We start from the raw sequence: 25,737 nt of genomic DNA, 5'->3' as shown, positions 1-25,737 counted from the left end.
GAGAAACAGTTTTTATCATTCAGGACAAAGGTGAAGAGGAAAAGTGATGCTATGTCACAGTGATGACACAAGGAGCTAGTGCCTCTTCCACTGAGCTACGTTCAATCTATCATGGACGAAGAGCTGGTCTAGGGGAGTTACTGTGAAACAGTTGATAATACTGCAAATTTACAACCTACCCTGGTTGTGGGTAGGCATCTTGGTGCCTGTACTCAAAAGCAGCACCTCCACACTGCTATGGCATTACCCACATGAGAGCTGTTCCTAGAAAGGGAAGCTCAGGATCTCTGCTGATATTGTTCTGCTGGTGAGTGGGTGGACAGAGCAGGAAGTATGAGGGTAACAGTTGCTTCAGATGTTTTCAACACAACCTTGATTACCTGCTTCTAATTAACAGATTAAACACAGGAAAAGGCTGGGAGGCAACAGGAAATATGAATTAATTGTGAATACTCCAGGGCCAGATTATTCAGCTGCCCCAGCTACGCAGTGTTTTCACAGGGAGAAAGTTTGTGTGGAATTCCCTAAATCATCTGCCTTAAATATCCTGAGGTGACAGCTGCAAAATTGCCCCTCTCTCTAACCTTGCACAAGCACAGCTCCTACAGGGTGACACCAATGACAGCCTTCAATAGAAAGCACTTTGCTGATGGAAAATAGAGGAACACACATCCCCTTGGACTTCTAAAGTTGTTAGCCTGGGTAAACACGAGCTACAGTCCCATGGATTAGTTGATCCCACTGATTAGAAGTACAAATTAAGCCATGGGAGATCTGTGCTATTTGCAACACCTCATATGACACCACCACCATGTGTGGAACCTTCTAGGAGATCTACAGTCAGCCCCTTCCTGACATCCTTGCTTGTGGGCATGTTGGTGAAGTTCATGGCAGCTATTTGCCAGTGGAAGCAGGCCTTGGAGACTGGATACAACCACCACAGATTAGCACCCAGACTTTTATTTCATCATGTACTGAGTCCATGTCAGTCAGTGAAATCACAGGGAAATCACTGCTTAACACTCTTTCCCTTTCTGCTCCGCACTACCATATCTGCTGACACTTTCTGGAGTTTTTCTAGTAGATCATGTATATACAAATGCATATATGTTACTATATACTATGTGCATATGTATAAGTCCTGAGAAAAAGATTGGAGGATGACATCATACCAAAAAATGGGAGGAAGTTGATGTGAAGTTGCATTTTTTGAGGAATAAAGCCAAACCCCAAATTCTCATATGTCTGCCTTGCTGGTGTCTACAAAGGCAAAGGCTGGGGTGAGGAGTGGAGTGCAGGTGTTGGGGTAAAGTGCAAGCCCTTTAGCTCTCTATTTGTGAGAAACAAAAAGTCAGGGACTACTGGGCTACCACTAGTCAAGCCAGAGGTGGAACTTGACTTGCCCTTCCTTAAGATGTGGTTACGCAGCCACCCCACACCAAGCTAAGGGCAGGCAGGCTAAGGGGCAGCCCCCCTCCCTCCTGCTCCAGCCTGTGATCTCACCTTTGCCAGAGAGGGCATATGGTGGAACAACTGCAGCATAGCCTGCTCTTGAAAACCAGATGGCAACTTTAAAAAAGGTTGTCACCGGATACAGATGCCTCAGGTTGCTTAAAAGTTGAATGCAGTACTTGAATTCTGGCTATCTGGGCCAGGGCACAATTCATCAGCCCACACTGCACCACATCAATGTAAAAGTAGCCAGGACATCAGTGTTGAGCAGGATTATTTTCTCTTGCTCCACCTGTGCAAAAGTCAGCCTTTGCCTTCCTCCTCTACCCTGCTGACCTTCACAATAACCTCAGCTTCCAACTGTGCTGCTGGTTCTCTGGGCTGTTGCTGAGATTTTTGAGCCAATCTGCCTCTGGAGCCTCTGCAAATTTGCACAAATTGCAAATTTGTGGGCTTCCCACCTGCTGAATGCTGGGAATGCTGTGTGCAAGCACTTTGCCTTTGCTCCTGGGAGAACTGGACTGGCATGGCAATTAGCCACCTTCTTCCTTTTCTCACTGGTGGTGACTTTCTGTACTTGCAAATACCATTCCCTTCCCACACCTTCTCCCAGCCTCCCTCCCTTCCCTGGGGCCAGGGTGCACCTTTCCCTGCTAGTTAAATAGAAATCCCCATTTGTCAGTCCCCTCTGACCTCCCTCTTCCCCCCAGCCCTTCCTCATGCCTGGGACCAGGAGTGTCCATGGAGGGGGTGGCAGATCCACTGTCCTCAGATGGGACCTGACCTCCCCTGTCACCACAGAGGCCCACATGCTTCCCAGCACCCCCTGCCATGGGTGGTGCAGTGATACAAACTGGTCCTGTGCTCAGGGTTTGTCACTTGGAGCCCTGCCTGAGTATCTATGTTCACTCTAAAGAGAGTCCTGCACCCAACAGGCCAGCAGAAACACATGAGGGCCATTCCCTGTGGAGACAGAGGGCACTGGATGTCACCTGCAGTGTGGGAAACATGCTGCCAGCACCCCACTGGATGTCACCTGCAGTGTGGGTGCTGGACATGTGGAAGCTTATGTTTAGGTCCAGCCCAAGGCTAGTGCAATGACACTGGCCATCCAAGAGTGAGTCAGACACAGCTGCTAGATCTTCTTCACAGAATTGCAACACCTAATACTTTAAAAGAATTAAATTACAATAAAGGGGAAACTAATTTTCCTTACTTTTATCTCCCTTCTATATATCAGCAGAGGGAGAGGGGTGGTGCCAGAAGTTGAACTAGCAGATTCTAGGAGGGTGGTGAAGGTAAAACATCCCATCCTCACTAGTGTAGACCAGATCTCAGAGGTTTTGAAGAGCAGGAAATGAAAAAAAGGTTCATTGGTAACTTGCCAAAGTCTTTGTCATCTGTTAGCCTGAAGCTGAACCAGCACTGCCATAGGGATTAAAGAAATGCAGCACTCCTACTCAAAACTGCAAATATTCTATTGAAGAGTTTAAAAAAAAATAGCTGCCTAATAACAGGTAATGCTCTTAGGATCATAGCTGAGCATTCAAATAAGAAATTTGAAAGACAGGAGAATTGTATATCTGTGACTGACTCTATCTCCTGACTAACTTTGGGCTCCTGAAATCTTTGGTCACATTGTGTTTCCTTCCTGGCTTGCAATTTTCCCACAGGGACACTGGCCTACAAATATGATTAAAGAACCAAGCAGCCTGCTGCCTTTAAACTGTAGAAAAACCCCACAAAGTGAGGCATCAGCAAGAACATGGGGTTTTTCATTAACAAAGGGGACATGCAGGAATGTACAGTGCTGGAGGCAGAGGTGACAGCTGGGACTGGGGGAGGCAGTGCTGTGACTGCCATCATCTCTTTCACCTGAATTGAAAATGAGGTTCCATGGATGGCTACAGGGCAGCTCCCAGATGATAATCTAAATCCCAAGCTTCGTGGATTGGCTTTGAGTTTGAAAGACAATAGTACACAAAACAAACATTTGATCAAATTTTGAATTTCCATTTGAAAAACAGAGGGAAGGAGAGTCTTTGCATGTGATAGCAGTACTCTCATTTACACCAGCACAGGACACACCATAGCTGGGCCCTGGCACTCCCCTCAGGATACATCAGAGTGGGTTTGTAGCACAGAGAAAAGCCAATCATGAAGAAAACACAAGAACTTCACCAACAAACATTCTTGATATGAGACACATGGAAAAATCAGATCTTCATACAAATCTGGGAAACTCAAAATATTTGAGGAGCTGCTACAGAAAACAGGTACCAGGCTAGGGGCAATAATTACAGCTCTGGGCTTTGTGTGGGGTGGAGCATAGGAAGAGGTCTCCATAGCTCCTTTTCCCTGTTCTTCACTCTGCAAACCTTTATCTCCAAGACAGAAACTTAACCATGTGTCCTTTCCTCTTAAGGTAATATCGCTGCTTCTCTGGAAGGGGAAGAGAAATTGCTACTACCTAGACCAGTACCACTACCTAGACCAGGCCAAGGAGAAGCACGTTTTCTTTGCTGGAAGCACCCAGGAAGATTCCAAAGGAGCAGCCACCTTACAGCACCAACCCCATGGGACTCCTCCCACAGGCAACTCCTCACTTCTGGGGGAAAAAACTGACTGCATGTTCTTCACACCCTATAAAACTCACCTGCTGCTCCTTCCTTATCCTTTAGTAATGAGGTTTTACACATATATGCCTACTGTGCTCAATCAAAGAGAAATCCAGTAAAACCGAAAGTGCTCTTACTTAGCACAGAATGCTCTCTTGCCAAAAAAGTAGTGATTAAAACAGCACATTCATCCCCAGTTTGAGTCAAAGCCCAGTAAAGTCAGCAGGATTCTTTCTACTGATTTAAAGGGGCTTAGGATCAGGCATTTTTACTATAAACAAATTACTAAATACAGCCAAGTTTTTTCTAACTACTTTGCTTATGTAAGTAAATCAATGAAAGCTGCTCTTATTCATGACAGTATGTCATCTACTAGAGAGGGGATCTCTAAAATGATTTCAAACAGATAACGGGTGACAGTCTCAGCTGCAATCTTCTGCTACCCTCAATCATCACAGCTGGACACAGGTGCTATGGGAAAGCAATGGCAGCAGTGACATGTGCACACATGACAAGCATGGAGAGCTCTGTGCAGCCTACCTTGCTCACAGTTCTTGCCCCCGTAGCGCACAGGGCACTCACAGATGTACGTGTTCCACTTGTTGATGCACGTGCCTCCATTCTGGCACCAGTTGGTTTCACAATAGTTCCTCTGAGCTGCACAGCCTGCAATTCAAGAAAACCATTACTTTGTATGGTTTCAATAAAAAAAAAGGTTCTTAATGACTGTATTTGAGTTTTTACTCAAAGAAGACATGGCTATTATAGGTTTGGGTTTTTTGCTTCTTTTTAAAAAATGTTTTTGAAGTCAGTTACGCAAAATGTGGACGGCAAAAGTTTATGTAAGCTGATCATGCATTCATCTGTTAAATGCACAAAGATAAGTCTGTCTATCAAAGGCATATGCTATGACTCTCTCCTTAATCCACAATCAATGCAACACACTTTAGAACTGCAATTTAGCTCTTACAAAGACCTTCAGCAGCATGGACAGAAGGGACTTTCCATTTTTGTGGGTAAGAGCCAGTTTTAGGATGATGAGAACATTCTGTATGCCTAATCACTGGAACTAATCCTGATCAGGGATCCAGGGACTGGAAATCAAATCAGAACTTCCAACAGGCTGCTCCATGAAGCAGGTTTCACATTTGGGGAATTGCAGAATTTTATTTACAGAACAAACACAATTTATTTAAAAGTCATTGTAAGTGCTGTCTTTTTCATGAACTAATCCTACTGGCTTTCAGAGCAAAATGACATTTAATAGGTAGTTTAAAAATAGAGGAGGAGAAGTCAATTTAGGAGTAAATTCCTGGCTGAAACTCCCAGCAATACAGAAAGGCTAAACAAGCCCAGTCCTTTCTGATGTGCTGCTGAATCCTGGAAGTGTGCCCTGTGCCACGGGCTATTGTATGCCTCCCTGGCACAGGTGTGGACTGCACATTACACAAACAAATGAGGTCTGGCCAGAGACACAGTGGCAGCACAATGCCATACAGCACCTGAAGTTCCTGCCCCATAGCTGCTTTGCCCTCAATAGTGCTAACAGGGAGACAGGGGAATTTCAGAACCCTGTGTCCCCTTCCTCTTCTTGGGGCTCCTTGCAGTGGCAGCCTCAACATGCTAAGCCATGTCCCACGTGCAGCTGTGGCAGAGACCTTTGTGGTGTTGACCCTTGGGGCACTGGTTGCCTATACCTGGCAGAGTGCCATTATTGGCAATGAAACCAGCCATGTCGATGGGCTTGCTGTCGATGGAGAGGTTCCTCATGCAGCCAATGAACTGCCTGTTGTGCACCGGGAAATCCTCAGGCAAGTTTGGGACACCACCAAGGAGGAGAGGGCCAGTCAGGTCCAAAGATCTGAAGAAAGAAAGAAATGCTCATAATTTCTTGCAAAGAGTTTGTTTTATTTTGCCCTTTATCTTACTGCTTCCATAAGCACATTTAAGCTGCACTTCTGTCTGCTACATGAGCACTTCCAGAGCTTGTAATCAAAGTCCAATAACACCAACTTTTAACTTAGGAGCTGTCATGTCCATATAGAATCCAGTGACCTGTCCCTAACAGTTGCTAGTCTGCAGAAGAAAATGAAAATTAGAGAAAAATGTGTAGCCACAGGGCACTTCTTTCTGACCCCAGTCATGCAGGGACTGGCTGATGCCACTCAGCACAAGGTTGAGAAACAATACATTTTTATGTAAGGACTTAATTATCATGTAGTGCCAATCCTTTTAAAATCCTCTGAGGATCTTAGTCTTAAAGACATTTAGTGGATGTAGGTTCTACTAAATGACTCCACACTGTGTGAGAAGTGTTATCATCTGGTCATTTGGATTAGCCCCAGTTTTTATAGTGTACCCCTCTCTTGGGATATTAGAGCACCATGTGTCTCTCAGTGGTCTCTCTGCTATCATTCATTACTTTATATCCCCTTGTGTTGTCTGCTGTTCACCTTCTCTTTAAACTCAAAAGTACCAATTTTTTTTTTCTTCACAGGAAACCTTTTCTCACAACCAGGGATTTTCAATGGTTGCTTTTTTATGCCCTTTATTTCTACCTCCTTTTAAGATAGGACTCTTAACTTAAATGGCAGAAGTAATTCCACATCCCAAATGAAACTGTTTTACTTTTCGTTGTTATGTCACATCTGTTTTTCCAACTTACTGGTTAATCACTTAGTGCTCAGTGGTTAATTGCATGCTGGTGATTCTTCACTGGAAAAAGAGAATGAGTGGAAAACACAAATACAGGGAATCCTTACTTTTTGGAGCCAGTCTGAGTGCCTTGGGCAGCACAGGTGTAGTTCCCAATGAGGCTCCCGAAGCGCACGGCCACTGCTGTGTCACAGTCGTCCACAGTCACCACGGCCACCTTCTCTCCAGAGGGCCCATGGGGGATTCCTAATCGGCCAATGTTTGGCTTCAAAAAGGAAATGGCACTTGTCATACAGGGCTACATACACATGAGATTTAAATGCTGGTTCAGTCAGCTCAGCAACACACTTCTTATTACCCCCCAAAGAGGACAATAATAGAAGATGTAAATGAAACAGCAGAAGTTAGGTTGTCCCACGACATTTAGGCAAGGAAAAACCCCAATGGATGACTTCAGAGCCCACACATACCCAGTATGGTACACAGGGTGCTCAGAAGTGGCTTTGGTCTTTTCCACAGCTGAACCACTTTGGCCCAAATCATATCAAACAGGTGTTTTCTCACTTCTGCATAGTAAATTCTAATAAATTATGCTCATTTTGCACCTCTTCACCTCAAGGCAATGAAAACCCTAAAATGATGTATTATTACAACTGAAACTTAAATTAAAGGCTTAAATCACATTTTCTCTGATGACTGCACTCTGTCCAGGCTACCAGAAACTGAGTTCAGGCCTCTATAAAAGCTGTAGTGAGGTGTCGTCTGATGACTGGGAGGGAACTTAGATGAAACCTGCTTGTTCCAGCTACAGGATGGAGTGCATGAAAAACCACTGCCCATTGCTGGGTCAGCTGAGAAGCCCTTAAGTTCTAGTTACAGGAGAATAGAGACCAATGACCGGTGGAGCTGGACAATCAAAAATAATGGATGTATCTGTGCTTGCTCTGGTGCAGGCACACAGATGCAGGTGTAGCATGGAAGATGTGGATTAAAGCAGCAATAAAAGCTCTGGCTTTTCCTCACCTCTGCTTCTCCCAGGCAGTAGGAAACTCCTGCCCATCAAATCACAATGTGGCCTGGTGAACATGAGCCACAAAGCTAGAATTATCACACTCAGCTTCACACCTCCACTGTTAGTGGCTCACTCTGCCCATCACCTGCTGTCAGTTGGTGTTCTCCCCACTTCAGCACCTACTGAGTGGGGAAATTCAGTGATCCCAACAGACAGGCTTTCCTATGGGACCACCAGGAATTCAATACCAGTCATCAAGTTTCTGTGCTTCCACCACAAACAGATCCTTCATCATCTTCACTAATTTTGTCACTGATCAGATGTATTCTGAGTGACTGACAGGAGATGATGTTTCCTGTGCAGAAACTCAAGAGACAGATTTGTCCAGTGGACAAGTACATTATTACTGTTAAAAAAGGTGCATGTGCAAACAGAAGCATAGCAGCCTCAGTAAAGAGCCAGCAAATCCTGTAAGAAAACTGTTTCCATGTTTAATGTCCATATAGAGCTGAGAGGTCTTAATCTACCCCACGTGCAAGATCTCTGAGGGCATTATGGGCACAAGAGAAGGCACTGAGCTGAACTCTACTGGCTTTGCAAAGGACACCCCACAGGAATGAAGCCAGCAGGATCTGACCAGATGCAGTGGTCCAAAATGTATTTAAGTCCAAAGTCCAAACATATTTACTGGATGTGTTAATCAACAGTAGCTGCATCCATATGAAAATGAAGACGGCTGGGCATCTGTAGCTTGCTGTACACTTGCTTTAAAACATGTACTGCATGACTGCATTCTGAAATTCCTTATTTGTACAGCAAACAAGGAAGCAGTAAAGGGATAAATGAATTCTTTCTGTTTCACTTACAGACACATAAATTTGTTAACATACTTACAGCCACTTTCATCATCTGTATAGAGACATTTATTTTTAAGGGTAAGTATTCCAATACATAAAAAAAAAATTTAAAACATGTTTCCTGGTGTCAATTCCAGTTGGAAAGTATTTTCCATTTCCTCTACCAAGACCTAATGTGATCACATAGTTTGGCAGTTACTCAGTATAAGGTTTTGACCTCTCTTTAGTGATATTAAGGCAGATTTTATTTTTTCCGATACTCCCTGGACTTTGCCACTGCCTAGGTTGGAAAGACAGGAAACATACGTATTTGAAGTGCTGAAAATGTTATTGTATGCAATGATGGCAATGTTAGTGAGCAGCTTTTCAAAGTAAATTTAAAAATACATGGAAAACTAACCAACTGACAGGCAAGCTTTCCCTTCCAAAATTAAAATGTTTACGTTCTGGGTGCTACTTCTATTCATTCAGAGGAATGATTCGATTAACATTTATGTTCTTGTGCTTCACTGAAATAATCTATTGTTTCTTACATGGAAGCCTTGACAAAGGCAGGGTATTTATTCCCTCAGCAGGGGGGATCTGCCCAATGTTAATCATGATTGCAACCTGATGAGACTCAGGACTATGCAGCTGCTCCTTCACAGTCACTAGCTGCAGTAGAAAATTGATTTTTTTTCTACTGTTATTTAACATAGAAACTGAAAAGTGTTTCTCTAGATGTTAAATGTTCATTGCAGTACTGATCTCTGGCATCTCTTGGGCTCTGATGACCACACAGAACCATGAAGAAAGGGAATATTGCAGTGAATGAAAAGAAATGTATTGGCAGTTCAAACCATACTTAGTTCAAACACAAGGTAATTTGCTGACCATGTTAGAAGTCTCATTTGACAGAATTTGACAGATTTTTCCCAAAATGCAAGAATATGTTACTGGGAAAGGAGAGAGATATTTTCAGACTGAATTAAGAGGATGAGACCTCAAAATATGTGTCAAGTATTCATCTTCTCAACAGCTAACATAGGGAATGCTTTATAATTGAAATAATGGGAAGTAAATAAAAGACTTTATCAGAGAAAGCCCAAGTTAAGAGCTCCTTCAGCAATGAATCATGGAACAGATTTTATTCATTAAATACTTTGATTAATGTTAAATATAGGTTACTGATGATGCAAAGGATTTTAGAGTGTCATGCATTAAAAAAAAAAATCACTTTGAATAGTTGCATACAAGAAAGAGAATTAATCCCATAATATGAAACTTGGGATCTGATCAGAAGAATTCCAGTTGCAGACTCTGAAACTCTCAGCACTAAATGATGAAAAATAATAAAACAACCCTACTAATTAACTACAAAACAATGAGGAACCATGGTGAGATTGAAAGGTTAAAAAGGCAATACAACACCGGGCTGTTGCACAGATGCATATGAGGAAAATTTCATAACACTGAACAGGATGGAATGTTTGGGCAGTTTTGTTTTCATTTACTAAAAATACCTTCCAATTACAGCAGGTGCACAAAACAGCAGCCAGAGCAAATTTACCATATCAAATAAGCAAAATGGACTTGGCATGTTTAGCCTAGCAAAGTAAAGGCTACAGAAGAGTTTTGGAAATAAGATGCCATCACTGTAGTGCACACAGTTTAAGAATAAAGGGGTATAAGATGCCCATGAGTAATGTAGGCTGGTAATCACCAGGGAACGCTCAGCCATAGGAGGGATTATTGTTGGGAAAGTAGCAGGGCTGAAAATGACTTAAAAAAACTTTATTTGTTTATGATTATAGAAGTCCATTTTAGCAGAAAGAATTTCTTTCTATGTTTGAAAGAAAATGAATGTCAGTGAAGAGTACTTGGAAAATGCACCAGAAAGTGAATTGCCAACACTACATGACAGCACACACATTCACATTTCAAGCATGATCTTTGTCTCAATGAAATCCTACTGGAGCAAGACTGATCCCTAACAGTAGGAACAGCTAACACTAACCAGCATTAATTCACACTATTATTTTCTGGAAATATGTTCAAGGAGTTAAAAGCCAGACTTTCATCTGGGTACTTAGCCGTCCTTTCTGCCTGTCAGACCCATCTCCTGAAATACATGCTACCCGAAAGGCAAGTTTCATTAGCTGTGCCAATTCTGCACTCATGAGTAAATGTGCAATGTGGTGTACAGGAATTTACCAGCATGACCCCCATTAATAGTAATGCAAGTCATGTAACTGAGTTCCTGCTCATGGAGCTGAAAATTTACCTTTCGCTGCCTAACCCTAAAGGCTGCCTTTTCAGTTAGTGCTTCTTCAGAAAGCAGCTGGGATTCAAATTTCAAAGACCACATGCTGTAACACTGAGTAGCAAGAAGAGGTACCAAACAGTGCCAGAGAGAAAACCCGGTCTCCCTTAAACAAACTATGAAAGAAGTGCATTATTCTGGGACTCAAATGAAAGGAAGAAAAAGCAGCCCTGAGTGTTGCAGTGTTTTATCACCATCACATGATGATTCCTCAAACATTCTGTGCATCCCATAATGAAATTCATTTTGTTTGTTATACTGACTCTTATGTTTTTATGTTATAGTCACATATAGGGTCACCTGGAGAAAAGAAATAGTCCTGTCTTAGGATCAATATGGGGCAGCATAAGTCCCCTACCTTTTTCTCCATCTATAAACCAAGATTAACCATATTTATGTTCCTCAAAAGATGGCAATTAGTACCTAAAACTGTAAACAATGTAATGAAACTTAACTTTGCCTCACTGAGCTTTCATGAAGATCACTTGTTCTGATCTATGAGTGACAATCTCCCATCTCATGTCTAACCCATGATATTCACCTTTGCCCAGAGACTCACAGGCAAAATGTGACTACAGGAATGACAGCCTCCTAGGACGTCTTTTGAAGATTGCAGCTCCCTTTCTGACCATAGCAGAGGTAACAGTGAGACTCATCTACTGTCTCAGCAGTGACCTGGAGGAGTGACCTCCTTGAGCCACAACGGGGTATGGAACTCCTTTTGGCCACCTGTAGTGACCTTCTAAGGCTGCAGTGAAAGAACACCACTGTGGAAGTATTTTCCTAGTGATGACAAATCTGATTTTTGTGAGAATCAGTTATAGGGCAATGTTTAGACCTCTCCCCATAAATTCAACAGTAAGAAAGACATGTAGCTTCTCCCAGGTGAAAAACCCTGAGAAGCTTAATCTGTGAACTTGTGTTTTACAAGTGGAGACCAGACAGAGGAGAGAAAGTCATAAAAACACATCTGTTTATAGTTTGCAAATCCACTGCACAAATCCACTGTGATTACACTTAGAACATCAGAGGTGGATATTCTCATGTGGCTCAGTTTCGTTTGGGTTCTCTATTATGTTTAAGTAAATATTTAAACTTCGAGAGCCCACACAGTTACTTATTAGAGACACAGCTGGTGTAACGATGCACAGTGAATGGAAAAGACATACATATCCACAGACAATGGGAGCCCTTGTCCTAAACACTTAACCCTTGTACTTTAGATCATATGTCCTACTGTTTCCAAGTCAGGATGCAAAACTGTTGAAGAGGTTTAAGTAGTAGTCCAATCCTAGGCAGACTTATTTTAAATTAAACCAGATGAGATAGTATCTGTACATGTAATAATAATACTGCAAAGTTCAAATGTTTGTTTAATCAGCAGCAGTGGTGACACTCAGATTCCTAGATCTCACCCTTTTATTAGTTAATCTGCAAGATAATAGCCTGTTCCAGAGGTCTCACAAACATTTCCTCCACCAGACAACTTTTTTCCAGCTTCCATTCCTAGATAAAAACTTGCCACTTGACTTTTCTCACAGATGGGAAGAGGGAGAGTGGTTTTGGTCAGCCATCAGAGAGTGCTCCAACATAAGGGATATTCCCTGAGGTCAGGCTGAAAGTTGTGCTCTCCAGCTCAAATCTCAGCCAGGAGGTCTTCCTCCTGCTTCAGCCACCCCATTGAGTCTTTTGAAGGAGCTGCAGAGATGATTCAGCATCAGACTGTAAGTATGGCCAACATTTAGAAAATGCAAACCAGTACTCCTTGCAGATGAGACACAATGTACTTTGTTACACTTGGCACCAGGAGGAAACCAAATTTCTTGGGGGTCAGATGTTGCATATTATAAATTCTGCATTTTCTCAGCTCACTGTACACATTAAAAATATATTAATTTTAGACAGTCAGTCTTCTTGCAAAATGCTTTGCATGGTGTAGCTTAATAATCAGAGCTTGGCTTGTTTGTCTTTTTGTTAAGTATAAGAAGAAAAGCCATCCTGAAGTCAGTGCCAGCCTTTCAGTGATTCCAAGAGTTTGCTTACCAGACAGTAAGTTACCCTTCTGTTTTTGTTAATTAGTAGCTAATGATTTATTGGCCTTTCAGAGTGGTTAAAGGTTAAAAAGAATCTGTTTCCTTGTTATTTCTTTTTAACACTCTCCTCTTCATTGTTAATGCGCTGGTTCAGACCCCACCACCCACAAAAGTGCTGGGTGGAAAATGCCTTAAACCTTCTGGGGCTCTTTGCTTTTTAACACTTCCAACTACAGTAATAACAGGGGAAAATTGATTAAATGGCATTGGGTCCTGCTGGAGACGTTGGAGTGAGTGACACAGAGTCCTGCTGGAGGCATTGGGGCAGGTGGCACAGGGTCCTGCTGGGGGCATTGGGGCAGCTGGCACTGGCTGGAGGCTGCTGCTGCTCGGGCTGCAGCCTTGCCGGGTCCCTGCCCGGCTCCCCGGCGCTCATTAGGCCGCCTGCCAGCCCCGGCTGCTTCGTTAACCCGCCGGCCTCTGCTCCCCTCGGCCGCGGGGAAGGGAGGAGCCCCGCCATTCCCAGGCGATGCTGTGCTGCTTCAGTGCTCAAAAAGCTCATTAAGGGCCCATGGCAGCAGTGTCTCCCTGCACAAGCTGCCGCAGCCCAGCCCCCCCCAGCAAGGAAAATAAATAAATAAACAGGAAAAAATAAACAGGGACAGCACACTGCTCACAGTTCTGTGGGGAGACTAGGAAATGCCAGAGGAGCTTAGCATGGACTTGCAGACCACTCTGATCAATCAGGAAACTCCAAATCAGGCCAGATTACAGAAACCAATAACCTTAATCTTTGTTTTCTAGAGTTTCCCCTTGTAGATTTCCAGAGCACCTTGAGGATAGGCGGTGTGAAGAACAGATCCTGATTAGTCACCAGGGAAAGGCAGGACAAGTCATTTCACATAACCCCCTTACTCCTTTGATGTATGTATCCCCTTTATTCACTGAATATTTTAATGGCATTTCTCTATACAAATTTGACTCAAGTCTGTACAGAAACAGGAGAGCTTGTGACAGTGAAAAGGAAAGCCAAAGAGCTTCCCATCAGTGAGTAAAAAATGCAAATCCTGAAAAGCCATCAGACCAGTTCCTTTTCCTAGAGAAACGCCCTGCAACACCAATCATCAGGATCTGGGCTGGCCCACAAAGTTAAGCAAGTTTTACTGGCCTGATTTGTTATCTCCTTTAGGGCTGCATCCAGAGGCTAAACTTTGATATTCAAAGCAGGAGGTTTCAGCACAGCTATGAGACCTGGCACAAGTGAATGGCACTGCCCGAATTGCTGCTGCTCTTCCAGTGCTGGGGCAGAGATGGGGAGCAGCCCCTCCTGTCACAACATGTGGCAGTGGCACAGCAGGGCTGTGAAAAGCCATGGTTACAGAGACATGGCATCCAGATATGCTCCTTGCCTCTACAGCATGACCAGGATCTTCACAAATATCATCCAGTGTCTGCAAAGGGTGTATTCTTAGTTCTGACTAATTTTGGCAAGGGCTGCTGTAGTGCTGATGGGAAGATGAGTTTTCCCTGTCTGCAAATGGAAATTTTATCCTCAAATGTGTATTCCCAGATGCTTCTCAGCTCTTTGAGGCTGAATCAGTGACACAGCAAGACAGACCTGTTTTGGCTGTCAAGAGACCATTCTCTCTCTCTTCAAGACAACATTCAGTTTTCCATGTGGCAGACAGCACTCACCACAGTGCCCTGCTCCTGTGGGTGCCCTGTCCTTCCACTGCAGCCCTTTCCTCATGCTGAAATGCCCCTATGGCTGATGTCCCTTCTCCCTAACCTTTCCTGCCCTCTGAACCCTTTTTCTGCCTATTTTACTGTCTCTTTCCACCAACAAGGATGTTCTCCAGCACCTTTGGAGAACTGGCAAAGAAGAACATATCCTTTGATGCTGGAAGAGCCCTCTTGTTCTCCCTCCCCTGCTGTCCTCTTCCAGCTCAGCAAATCCTTCTCCCTCTGCCACTTGTCCCTGTTTACCTGCCAAAGAACAATTCTGAAATATTTTTTGCTTTATATAAAATCTTTTAAGTCCTATGACATATTTTTGCACCCGGAATGTCAATGTGGCTGCTCTCAGAGCCCAAGAAATACCTGTGACACTTATGCACAGCAACTAACCCCTTCCTGGACAAATCCCTGGTGACACCTTGCAGAGCAAACTGCTGCTTAGTGTGAGTAATGGAGTCACATTTCAGCCTGTAACATCCAGGAATCCCACACTTTTCCATGGGGCTGCTCCCTGCTCCCATGGCTGGATCTTTGTGAGGGTCTCCTGGCACACAGAGACTTCTGCAAGGCCAGGTAACTGCAAAGTGCTGTTTCCTGTCACTACACAGACAGATGCAAAATACCTGAAAAGTTACTGTAAATCAGTGAGCTACTGTAATTTACTACATGATTTAATTGTGATAACAGTGCACTTCAAAGAACTCGCACCAAATTCCTGAGGTGCCATTCCAATGACTCCGTGGCTTTGAGCAAGGCCTTGCCAGGCTGGGCTGCAGAGCACAACCTTCAAGCACTGTCCCCAGGGCCTTAGGGTGAGCCAAGGACCATTCAGATTGTGCCAGGTCTCATGGAGATCCCGAAAATCACCATTTTGGGAGGTGCCACCAAATGCCTTGGGATTTTTGCAGAGGTGTCAGATGGCTTGAGCAAACTGGGCTCAGGAGCATCTCTGGGTGCCAGGTTCCCCAGCATGACTGAGAGCCCCACACCAGGAGGAAAACCACACAGCAGACACCCAGTTCAGACAGGGGGTGCACGCCCTACATGGGCACACAAATAAAACCTTTAAAACCCAGATGATGTGGGAAGAGAAAGCACTGAACAGCCTGACAAAGATGAGGCTTCCAAAAGAGGAGGGACTCAGGCTGGTTTTGCCAAGACACAGTCCCTTACTGTGCAGATGTTTTCTGAAAAGTTACTGTTTGTGTTTGCATATAAAATCACCACCACAACAATCAGTGTTTTTCAGGTGGTGTTTGCAAACTCTGTGAGAGCAACAGTTCCAAAAAGCAGGCGGGGGAGAGAACAAGCCAGGCACTGGGTACATGCTTTCCCTCCCTTCCCCAGTCCCAGAGATTTCTCAAAGCTGTCACTGAGCACTGAGCTACTCAGGGCTGGGGAGCAGGTCACACTTTACATCTCAATGACCTCCGCATGACTTTCACTGCTTTACTCTTTAATTTCCCGAGACACAGATTTAGAGGTGAGTTATTTGTTATTTTGTGTCAAGACAATGGAATGTCGCTCCACAGCCAAATCCTGATTTCCTTTCCCAGATATCAATCACTTCACACTTACCCTCCACCAGAAAAAAAAAAAAAAAGCAAACAAAACACCAACAAAAACAATTACTAATTGAAATCCACATGAATAAATGTCGGTGGAATTGCAGGGAGGGACTTTTAAAGTCCAGGCTCACATATCTTTGCTCCACAAGGGCAGATCAGCTGCCCACCCCCCATCCCTTTACACCCACTAACACCTGCAAGGGCTCCACAACCAGCCAGAGCAAGAAAAAGTAAATATTAGCCAGGCAGCCCTCCAGTGCTTTTCAGGAGATGTTAGGAATGTAAATGGTTGCCATAGGCCAGGCCAAAGTCCCACTGAGGGAGTGGTAGATGCTGTGCAAGTGTGTAAGAACAGGGCAAATGTGCAGCAACAATTCTGCTCCCTCTGAGCTTTCCACCTGCAATACTGCAGGCTGTCTGTCACATTTTTTGAATCTATGGAACTCATGTTCTCATCTAATCAGTCTTTTGATTTATACAACCACAGAACATAACCCAGTGAGTCCTGCTCCATAACCGCACTTGCACCCAAGCGAAAATGTTTCTTTAGAAAGTGAAATACTGACTTGATTTAAAGATTTCAGGGGACAGCAAGAACATCAGAACTGTGAGCAGGTATATTAATTCTAATCAGAATCTGTCAAGGTTCAGTTTCTATACAGCAAATCTATGGTCTTACCTAGAGGAGGACTTTCATTAATGATCCTCTGGATTTGGGTGGAAGAGGATGAATTTGACCTCAGCAAGGATGTGAGTGTATGAATCATGAGCCAGAAAACCAGGAAATGACTCATAAAAGGAACTATTTTTTTCTGAGATTACCTTTTCTCATGGCATTTTAAAAATTGAGTTCTGAGCATGTGGGAAATGATATCTTTTGCATTCAGACACGAAGAACATATTTTATGTGTTTGACTAGAGCAACATTTTGAACTTCAAATGTAAAATGCAGAATGCATTCAGTAATGAAACTCTAATTTCTTTCCTTCCTCTACCTGCTTGCAATTTTAATTGCTAGGGTTTTTTAAGTGGCCATGCCCAGTAGCACAAAAAATACAGATCAGTAATACAAATGCATAGCTACAAATTCCTCATACATATTGTACATGAGCCTCCAGCACTACCTACCACATCTTTCACCAGTATACAAGCCTACCCACCGAAAAGGACAATAATCTGCTGATACAGCAACTTCTGTTCTTGTAAGAAAGTTGTAAAAAAACTTCAAAACCTGCTTCTGGCTAACCACCTTGGTATTCCAGTCAAACTTCCTTACCCACTTGAGCTGAATATCTCTCAGGACGTTGCTTAAAAATTTTTGTTGTGGCTAAAAAAGAAAGTGACTTTTACAATTGAAATGTTTTTTTTTTTTCATGTAAAGCTGAAGAAACCCTGTGAAGAAACACTTTCTCTGTGAAGATCGGGCCCCCCAGTTACATGGGTAAGTACAGCTAAGTCCTCAAAAATGTGAGCTAATGAACTGACTGTGGTCATGCTCCCTGTGGTTTTGGTGTCCTGCAGGCTTCCCTGTGCATAAGCCATGGCAGAACTTTTGATCCCATGAAAATGCCATGAAAGGGAAAGGCATCCAGCACGAATTGATGATCTGGTGAGGTGTACCATCCACACTGCTGGAAGTTAGCACCATCCACCTCCTTGCTGCAACATCACTGGCCTCCAGACCCTGCTGTACATCCTGCTGCTAAACAATTCACAATGAGATGGGTGATAAGGGAATGATAACATTGGAAGAAATATGGTTAAATCTTAAGTAAGAATATGTGGTTTCTTTTAAGAGGAAGCACTAAGTTGTAATGTGCTGCCTTGCGCACTTAGGAGAGCCTTTAAAAGATCTATTGGCATTTCTTAGAAATATCATGAATTTAGGTTTTGAAATGCCACAAAATTCTATTTCCTTCTGGAAAAATATGCTCAGAGAAGTAGGGTGCTCCTAATTGAATAACATTTTCAGTATTTCCAGTACCTCTCCACCTCCAGGTTTGCTTGACATGGCAATTACTGTTCTGCATTTTTCTTTATCAAACAATGCCAAGCAATGCTGGAGCAGGTCTGTGTCAATCACAAATGCTGTAAACACAATACATAAATCTGAGCCAGCAAAATCCAAACTCTGGCAGTGCCACATCTGATCAACAGTGGCATTACCATAATCTTCAACAACTGCATTGTTTGTTTAGAAAATCTCCCTCAATCCCTTAACAAATTAGTCTGGGAGCCACCAAGAGGATTAACTTCAAAAATTCTCCCTCAGATCACAATTAAATCTGCTCCGATGTCACCAGTGATAGACATCTGCATAAGTCATACCCAAACGTTATTGCTAATTGTTTTTCCAGTTATTTGACTTCTGTTGGGGGCTGTCTGTCTTTTCCAAACAAGGTAAAAAACTCAGCACTCAGCTGGACAATCCTGGTCTGGTGTGAGAGGTGCTGCCCAGCACAAGGGGCAATACCAAATACCAATCTAAGAATTTAATCACCAACCACTTTTCCTGCCCACTCAGATTCAGAGGTAAACGATACTGGGTGGTGTCTTGGATACTGTGAGGGCAGTGTCTTGCACCCAGGGTCCAATGACAAAGTTATGCCTAGCTGGTGGCAGCTATGTGGCTTTTCTCCAAGGAGCTGGCAATCCCTATTCAGCTGCAGGCATGTGCCTGCCTCATAAATCACCCACAGTGCTGGCAGCGCCTTGGCAGGCTCAGCAGGGAGACCAAGAGCTGAGCAAACAAGGTGTTTGTGCTGGAAAGCTCACACGAGGTGGGAGTGGGGTGGCACAGGGAAGCCTGTGCTGAGCTGCTGCCTGGTGCTGCCTGCTGGTCCTGGGGCAACAGTGCTGAGAACCCAATCCAACAAGGATTGGCTCCCTTTACAGGAAAGAGAGCAGCAATCAGTGCCATCCTTGTCTTTTGGCACAATTGTCACAGTCTGAGTTTCACTACAATGTTGTAGTGAAAGGCACTCTGCCTTTTTTTTTTTTTCAAGGCAAAGTGACAAAATCAATTGTCAGTGTTGGATACAGAATATATTTCCATAACAGGCAAATTTGCCATCATCAGAGGAGGTCTGTGTTTTCAGAAGGAAACAAGATAACCTATCTGTCCGCTCCAAAGGCACCTCGTGCAGGGCACGTGTGCCAGAGGCAGCAGGGTCTGTGCTTGTCTCTGCAGCACTGTCACAGGTTGCTGCACTCATCCCATCCTACTGAAAACAAATTGCTGCATTCACCTCTCCAGCACAGAGCTGCACCACTCCCACTGCCTGCACTGCCTGTGCCACCTGTGCTTCTGCCCTTGGATTAAAAGGCACCTCCTGCCTGCCCACGACAGGGGACTGCAAGCGGCCACCAAGCTTCAGCTGCCCATGACTACAACAACACACAGCCCTGCAGATCTTGATTTTTGGGGTATAACAGTGTCATCCCCTCTTGGTGATAGGTGGCTGCATGAAACTTAGTCTCAGCTGGCTCCTGGGTGGGAGAACAGGGGAGGACCTGAGTTTTAAAATAAAAGTTTTGTGTACACATCCTCAAGTTGTTCAGCAGTGCTCTGCCTCTGGCCACTGTTAGGCAGCTGTGTGACACGAGCTCCCAGAATCAGAACAGAGGCTCTAGTAAAACAAAGGCAGTGATGAATGTTAGAGATTTGCTGTAAAGATAATCCTGAAGATAATTCTGCCAACGAGTGGCAGACATAAGGCATGCAAGAGTATAAGCAATACAGGGGCTGTACAGGACTGTACTTTGCAACTGCTTGATTTTTCTGCTTCATTTAGAAAATGGGGGGATACATCCTTAGCTCCCCAGAAATGCAAAAACTCAGCAAACCCCAAACCCAATAACCTTCCCTTTACATATCCAAGCTTGCCAGGTAAACATTGCAATTTTTATCTCAAGGTCTTTCCTCCTTATAAGAGGAATTATAGAAAGTCTTTATCTGTTAAGCCCCATACAGCTGCTCACTCTCTTTCCCCACAAAAGGATGGGGGAGAGAATCAGAAGGGTAAAAGTGAGAAAATTTGTGGGTTGAGATAAAGACACTTTAATAGGTAAAGCAAAGGCTGTGCACACATGCAAAGCGAAACAAGGCATTCATTCACCACTTTCCATGGGCCCAAAAATGTTCAGTCATCCTCAGGAAAGCAGGGCTCTGTCACATGTAACAGTGACTTGGGAAGACAGATGTCATCACTGTGAACATCTGCCCATTCCTCCTTCTTCCCTTCAATCATATGGCAGGGGGTTCCCCTCTGGGCAGCTGTCCTGCCTGTCCCCTCCCAGCTCCTTGTGCACCACCAGCCTCCTCACTGCTGGGCAGTCTGAGGAGCAGAAAAGTCCTTGACTTTGTGTAAGCCCTGCCCAGCAGCAACTCAAATGTCCCTGCATTACCAACACTGCCGTCAGCACAAATACAAGACACAGCCCATATTAGCTACTGGGAAAAAACTTAACTTTACCCCAGCCAAACCCAGTACACTTGGGCATGACAAAAATTGCACATGGAGATGAAGAGTGTACATGGAGTGAAAGTGGGTGGTTCAGAACAGAGCAGCAGATGCTTTTAAGAGCATCTCATTAAGAGCATTGACAGATACTATCTTCAGTTATGCTCTTAATTTATGCCTCTTTAAAGGACACCTATATTCACAGAACTTCCACGACATTCCTCTTTCTGACCACCCTATTGCCTGGCTAGCCACAGGAACAGCATCATATGAAACCCTGACCTGGCCTGGAAATGCTTTTTTTCTTCCTGACTTCTTCTCCATGACCCTGCCCTTCCTTCCACTTTATCCTAAGTCCTGAGCAGGTGCAGATAGGATCTATTTCTCTGTTGTGAACAGCTTCATCCCAAGTCTACCTGAGCTGGCAGCAGTCCCAAAGCCACACCATCCTCAAGACCCTCAGCTGCCCACAGCTGGATCACAGCAGGGCACACAAGCTCTGTCCAGCAGTGCTGGAGAGCCCCACACAGCTGGCATGAACAAACGGGGCTCACTGAGGTGTCCCAGACATTGAGCTCGTGAGTTTTGCCCAGAGGCCACCCCTGGCATCCACAGCCAGTCTGTGGCATACTGGTGATCCATAGTATGGAGGATTTGTGGATGCAGACTTCAAAGAATCAGCTCTGTGGTGCTACACACAGCTGTGGAGGCATGGTAAATTAACCCTTCAAGGATCAGCTTTGGCCAAGGAGCCCCCAGGGGAGGGAGGGAGCTGCCTTCCCACCCACCCACTCACCTGCTGAGCAAGCACGAGGGGAGAGCTGCTGTACCCACCTTATGGAAAATAAGATACAAGTGGGACTTGGCACTGAAACTCAGGGTGTTCTGGCCCTGTAAACAGCTTTCAGCCAGTGGATGAGGGATAAAACCTCCATGAGATAGGAAGGTACTGGCAAATTCTAGTGCATGAGTAGGCTGACAGCTAAATCTCTTCAGTATTAACTCAGTCTTCAGTGATATTCAAGCTGCAGCTTGCCCCAGATGAAGGCCAGTTAACTCAAGAGAAACCATCACTTACCACAGGCAGGAAATTTTTAAATTCATATGTGAGTCTAATAGAGAGCAATGCATCTCCTGTCCTTTGAATTCACAGCACACCGAAGATCAACCCTAATCACCCTCACTTCTTTCAAGTTTATCTCTAACTGAAGAATTTGCCTGTTTTCTCTGCAGCTGTCTTCAGGCTAAGTGCAGGTCTGGGTTCTGCTGGTGGGGAGCACAGAGGGATGAGAGTCAGCAGGTCCCTACTAATCATAATCACTCTGAAGGGGTGGGCTACTCCCAAGACAGCCAAGTATCTGAAACAAAACCCATGGCATGTCTCAATCAAAGACATTCAAGGAGGGAGAGAAAGAGCAGCAGCTTACTATTGATTATCAGATACGAAAAGAAATCTCATCCCAGCGTGGAAAAAGAATAACATTTGTCCTGAATAGCTCATCCTAGGAGACTGACTGAGACCACTACAGTGGAGACACTCTCCTAGGCACCCACCATTTTACACCTCCTGACCATGGAAGTGGATCCCACCACAGGCACTGCCTAACAGCACACAGAAGTTGTTCCTTTTGTGAGTCACCCAGTGAGTCATTCAGGGCTTTGTTCACCCTATCCCCCAGAATTACTGCACTGCACATCAGACACTCACTGGGAGTTTGTTTCTATATGCTTTTCCCACGTTTTCTCTCATTGAGGTAAAATTATCCTGTGCTCCCTTAAAGAGAGCACAAGGACCTTCCTACAGAACAGTAACATCCTTAAGCAACTTGGATGTCATGTGTGTATAAGTAATACATAATATACAGAGCATATAAATACAAATATACAGGTACATGCCCTCTATAATTAAAGGAACATGTCCATACTCAAAATATTTTTATGTTGTGCCAAATGATGAATTCTACCCTGAGGTAATGAGTCAGGTAAAACATTACCATAAGTTTGATGGTATATCTCAAATGCTGAACAGAACTGTGTTTCTATCAGGAGTTTGGGAGAGTGGCTTGAACTTTGCACTTAATTAAAAACACCACTCACTACAAGGTCCAGTAAAATCTGCTGTTACAGGTAATACCTACCTGTATGTACAATGAATGCCAGACAGTTCATATAATGCCATTGCTACTGAGCATCATCACCATCAAACACGGGTGTGCTCCTATTCCAAACAAGTACCAGCACAGTTAAACCTGGTCACTGTCACTCATGCTGCAGGCTCAGGAGAGCCAAAGGATGAGGACCAAACTCCATCAGAGGCTGACTATATTCTCTCATCACCTGGAGAGGAAGTACAGTACTGAGGCAAATAGGGCAGCTGACATTGCTGCTGCCCCTTACACCACCTATCCGGTGGACAAGCAGCAGATTGTTTCTACTATTTTTAAATCAGTTTCATTTACCAGGCTGAAATCTTCCTCTTCCTTCCACTTTTCCTTTCAAAATAACATTTTTAATTCCATTTCTTCTAAAGGTCTTATCAATGTATACCTCTTGAGAAAGCAGGTCACTCACAGGTTACCTTTAATTCAATACCTCCCACTGATTTTAATGGCTGCAAGATCAGGACCCCACTAAATAATATGTTTGAGCTATCAGAGTCAGCAAGTGGCCTTGCTGCCTGTCTTCCCCCACTGTCAGCAAACATCTGTAATGGCAAGTAACAGGTAAACTGATACCTTGCTACTGGGAAACTGAAAAACCTCTAACACAGAACTGAAAGCAGATAATGGTTATAAAACACTCCTAGTTCACGTCTGCTGTCTTATAACTTCTAATTCCTCTCCCTTGATGTCTTCTCTTCCAGAAACTCAATACAGAGCCAACACTTAGTACAAGTTCCATGTGCTTCCCTCAGGCACTTCTGCTGAATCCAGCTGGTTTCCTCCAATGAAGGGAGCGTCCATTTCCATCACTACACAGTAAATGAAATGATATTGCTTCCCTTCCTCTGATACAATCTGTTTCCTTACTGCAATGTTTTACAGAGCTGGCACATAGCAGGGTTGGTAAGAAAGCATCAAATACTTGAACTGACAGAGAACTGCTTTGATGCTTCTCTGCAAACACAGTGCAGCAAAGCCAGCTCTGGACTTATCTTTTACTGATGAGGCTCCAGTGTTTGGCCCCACGTGGCAGGGGACCTTTTGATATTAGTTAATTCTAATTAGTTAAATCTATTAGTTAATTCTAAACCATCATTTTTCAACAACATTAAAGATAAACATTACCAAGCACATAACTTCTGAGCTAAGCACAGAAAATACTTTACAGGAGTCACTTCTACACTTCCTTCTCATTGTGGTTATTAGCAAACTGACTTTGTGCAGGGTGACCTTGCACATCGCCACGATGTGTCTATTAAGAAAACAGCTGCTGCTCAAGTTTTTTAATGCAAGAATGACAAATCAATAAATTGGATCTCTAGGGATATCTATGATGATGATTATGCATTTCCCACAGACAACGCTGGCAAGAGATGTCTAAAACAGAGCAAAGACCAGAAGCTCCCCAGGCAAAGAGCAGAATGGAAAAAGGGGGAGGAGCACCCAAGGGATGCTGATGGAGGCAGCCCCTGTGGCCCTGCTGCCAGGAGAAGACAGAGGCACACAGGAGGGAGGAGAAGGGCCTGAAGGTGAGCATCAAACATGAGCCAGAGACAGGGAGGAGGGAGACAGCTCAGGGGAGCTCTGCATGCTCAGAAAGGTTATGCAGTGTCTGAGCAGAACAAAGGGGCTGTGTAGCCTTGGGATGATGAACTGACACTGCAGTAGGATGTTGGAAAGAGTGGAAGGATGCAGTACCTGCAAACTAATATGTGTGCATGATTTCATATTTCAGAACTCATGAGCTTTGGTACCCTGTTATTCAAACATCTCAACTGTGTCAAGTTTAGACACAGCATCCCATTTATCTTGGCACAACTCAAATCCCTAAATTGTCCCTGTCTTTTCAACCTCCTCACAGGAACTTTGCTTCCAGCTTTGTTAAAACATGAAGCAGCCAAGGAACTGCTGTACAAACAAATACCAGCTGAGGGGAAGGCCTAACCCTGGGGCAGGGTGTGGGGGCAGCCTGGCAGGCAGGGCTGCAGAGCTGCCTCCAGCTGTCCCTGCCCGGCAGCACCCACTCCCTCTTCCACGGCTGGAGAGCTGGTGCAACATGTGCAATTCTCAGATGTGCTGGGAAGTGCTGAGAGCACACTGAACACATACTGGTGAGCATATCCTGCTTGTGCCATTTACTCAATGTTGTGGGCTCCCCCCTCCAGCCCAAATTTAACCATCCTGCAATAAATGCTGCTAAGGGGAAGGTGATGACCTCAGTCTCTCACACAGACAGCAAAGGGCACAGTGCAGCTCTCCACACAGTGACCCTGCTTTTCATCACTTTCATGTCACACAAGTGGCAAGGCAGTAAATCAGCAGTGTTTCCTGGTGTTTCCCTCTGCTCTCCCTCTCTGCCCTGAATTTTGTCCTGTTCAGTGGAGACTGGCTCATTTCACTTCAAAAAACTGGGGCAGAAGAAGAAAATGATGACAGGACACACATGTCAACAACGAGAAAACACCAGCTGCTAACATGGCTCACTACCAGTCTGCTTGAACCACAGCAAGCCCTGAAAATGAGGCAGGGGTTTATTTTTAACATCTGTGTCAGATCTCTTTGCCTTTTAAAGAGCATTCCTCTGCTGCTCAGGCCCCTTATCTGCTCCTTGGCACTTCAGTGAGCTGGTCCAGCAGCTCTCCCTGCAGCTGTGCCCAGGAGCCTGAAAGCTGGATTGTCCCTCCACTGCCTCAGCAAGTGCTGTGCACTCTGCCAGAGTAATCCTCTAACAAATATGCACACGTGGAAACAGCAGAGGAGCTTCACAGAGCCCACAGATGTGTGCACAGCAACACAAGTTTCACTTCTATTTCTCTGGGCTCCAGATAGCAGAGAGTATATTGCATATATTAAGCACAAAACTTAATTAAGTTTTAAA

The 25,737-nt window shown here is 44.3% G+C and overlaps 1 protein-coding gene across 1 annotated transcript in view; it reads right to left on the bottom strand.

Annotated features, from left to right (window-relative positions):
* CELSR1 (cadherin EGF LAG seven-pass G-type receptor 1) overlaps positions 1-25,737 on the bottom strand; it is a 165,162-nt gene that overhangs the window by 41,106 nt on the left and 98,319 nt on the right. The window contains exons 6-8 of the mRNA XM_064702803.1: positions 6,833-6,990; positions 5,768-5,931; positions 4,611-4,736 (exon numbers count right to left, since the gene is read on the bottom strand). Of these exons, the coding sequence (XP_064558873.1) occupies positions 4,611-4,736; positions 5,768-5,931; positions 6,833-6,990 (448 nt within the window). The remainder of the gene's footprint in view (positions 1-4,610; positions 4,737-5,767; positions 5,932-6,832; positions 6,991-25,737) is intronic.

Source organism: Zonotrichia leucophrys, chromosome 1A (assembly GCF_028769735.1).
Source record: "Zonotrichia leucophrys gambelii isolate GWCS_2022_RI chromosome 1A, RI_Zleu_2.0, whole genome shotgun sequence".
Lineage (NCBI taxonomy): Eukaryota > Metazoa > Chordata > Aves > Passeriformes > Passerellidae > Zonotrichia > Zonotrichia leucophrys.
The sequence above is the reverse complement of the archived record's forward strand: the minus strand, read 5'-3'. Positions and strand labels throughout refer to the sequence as shown.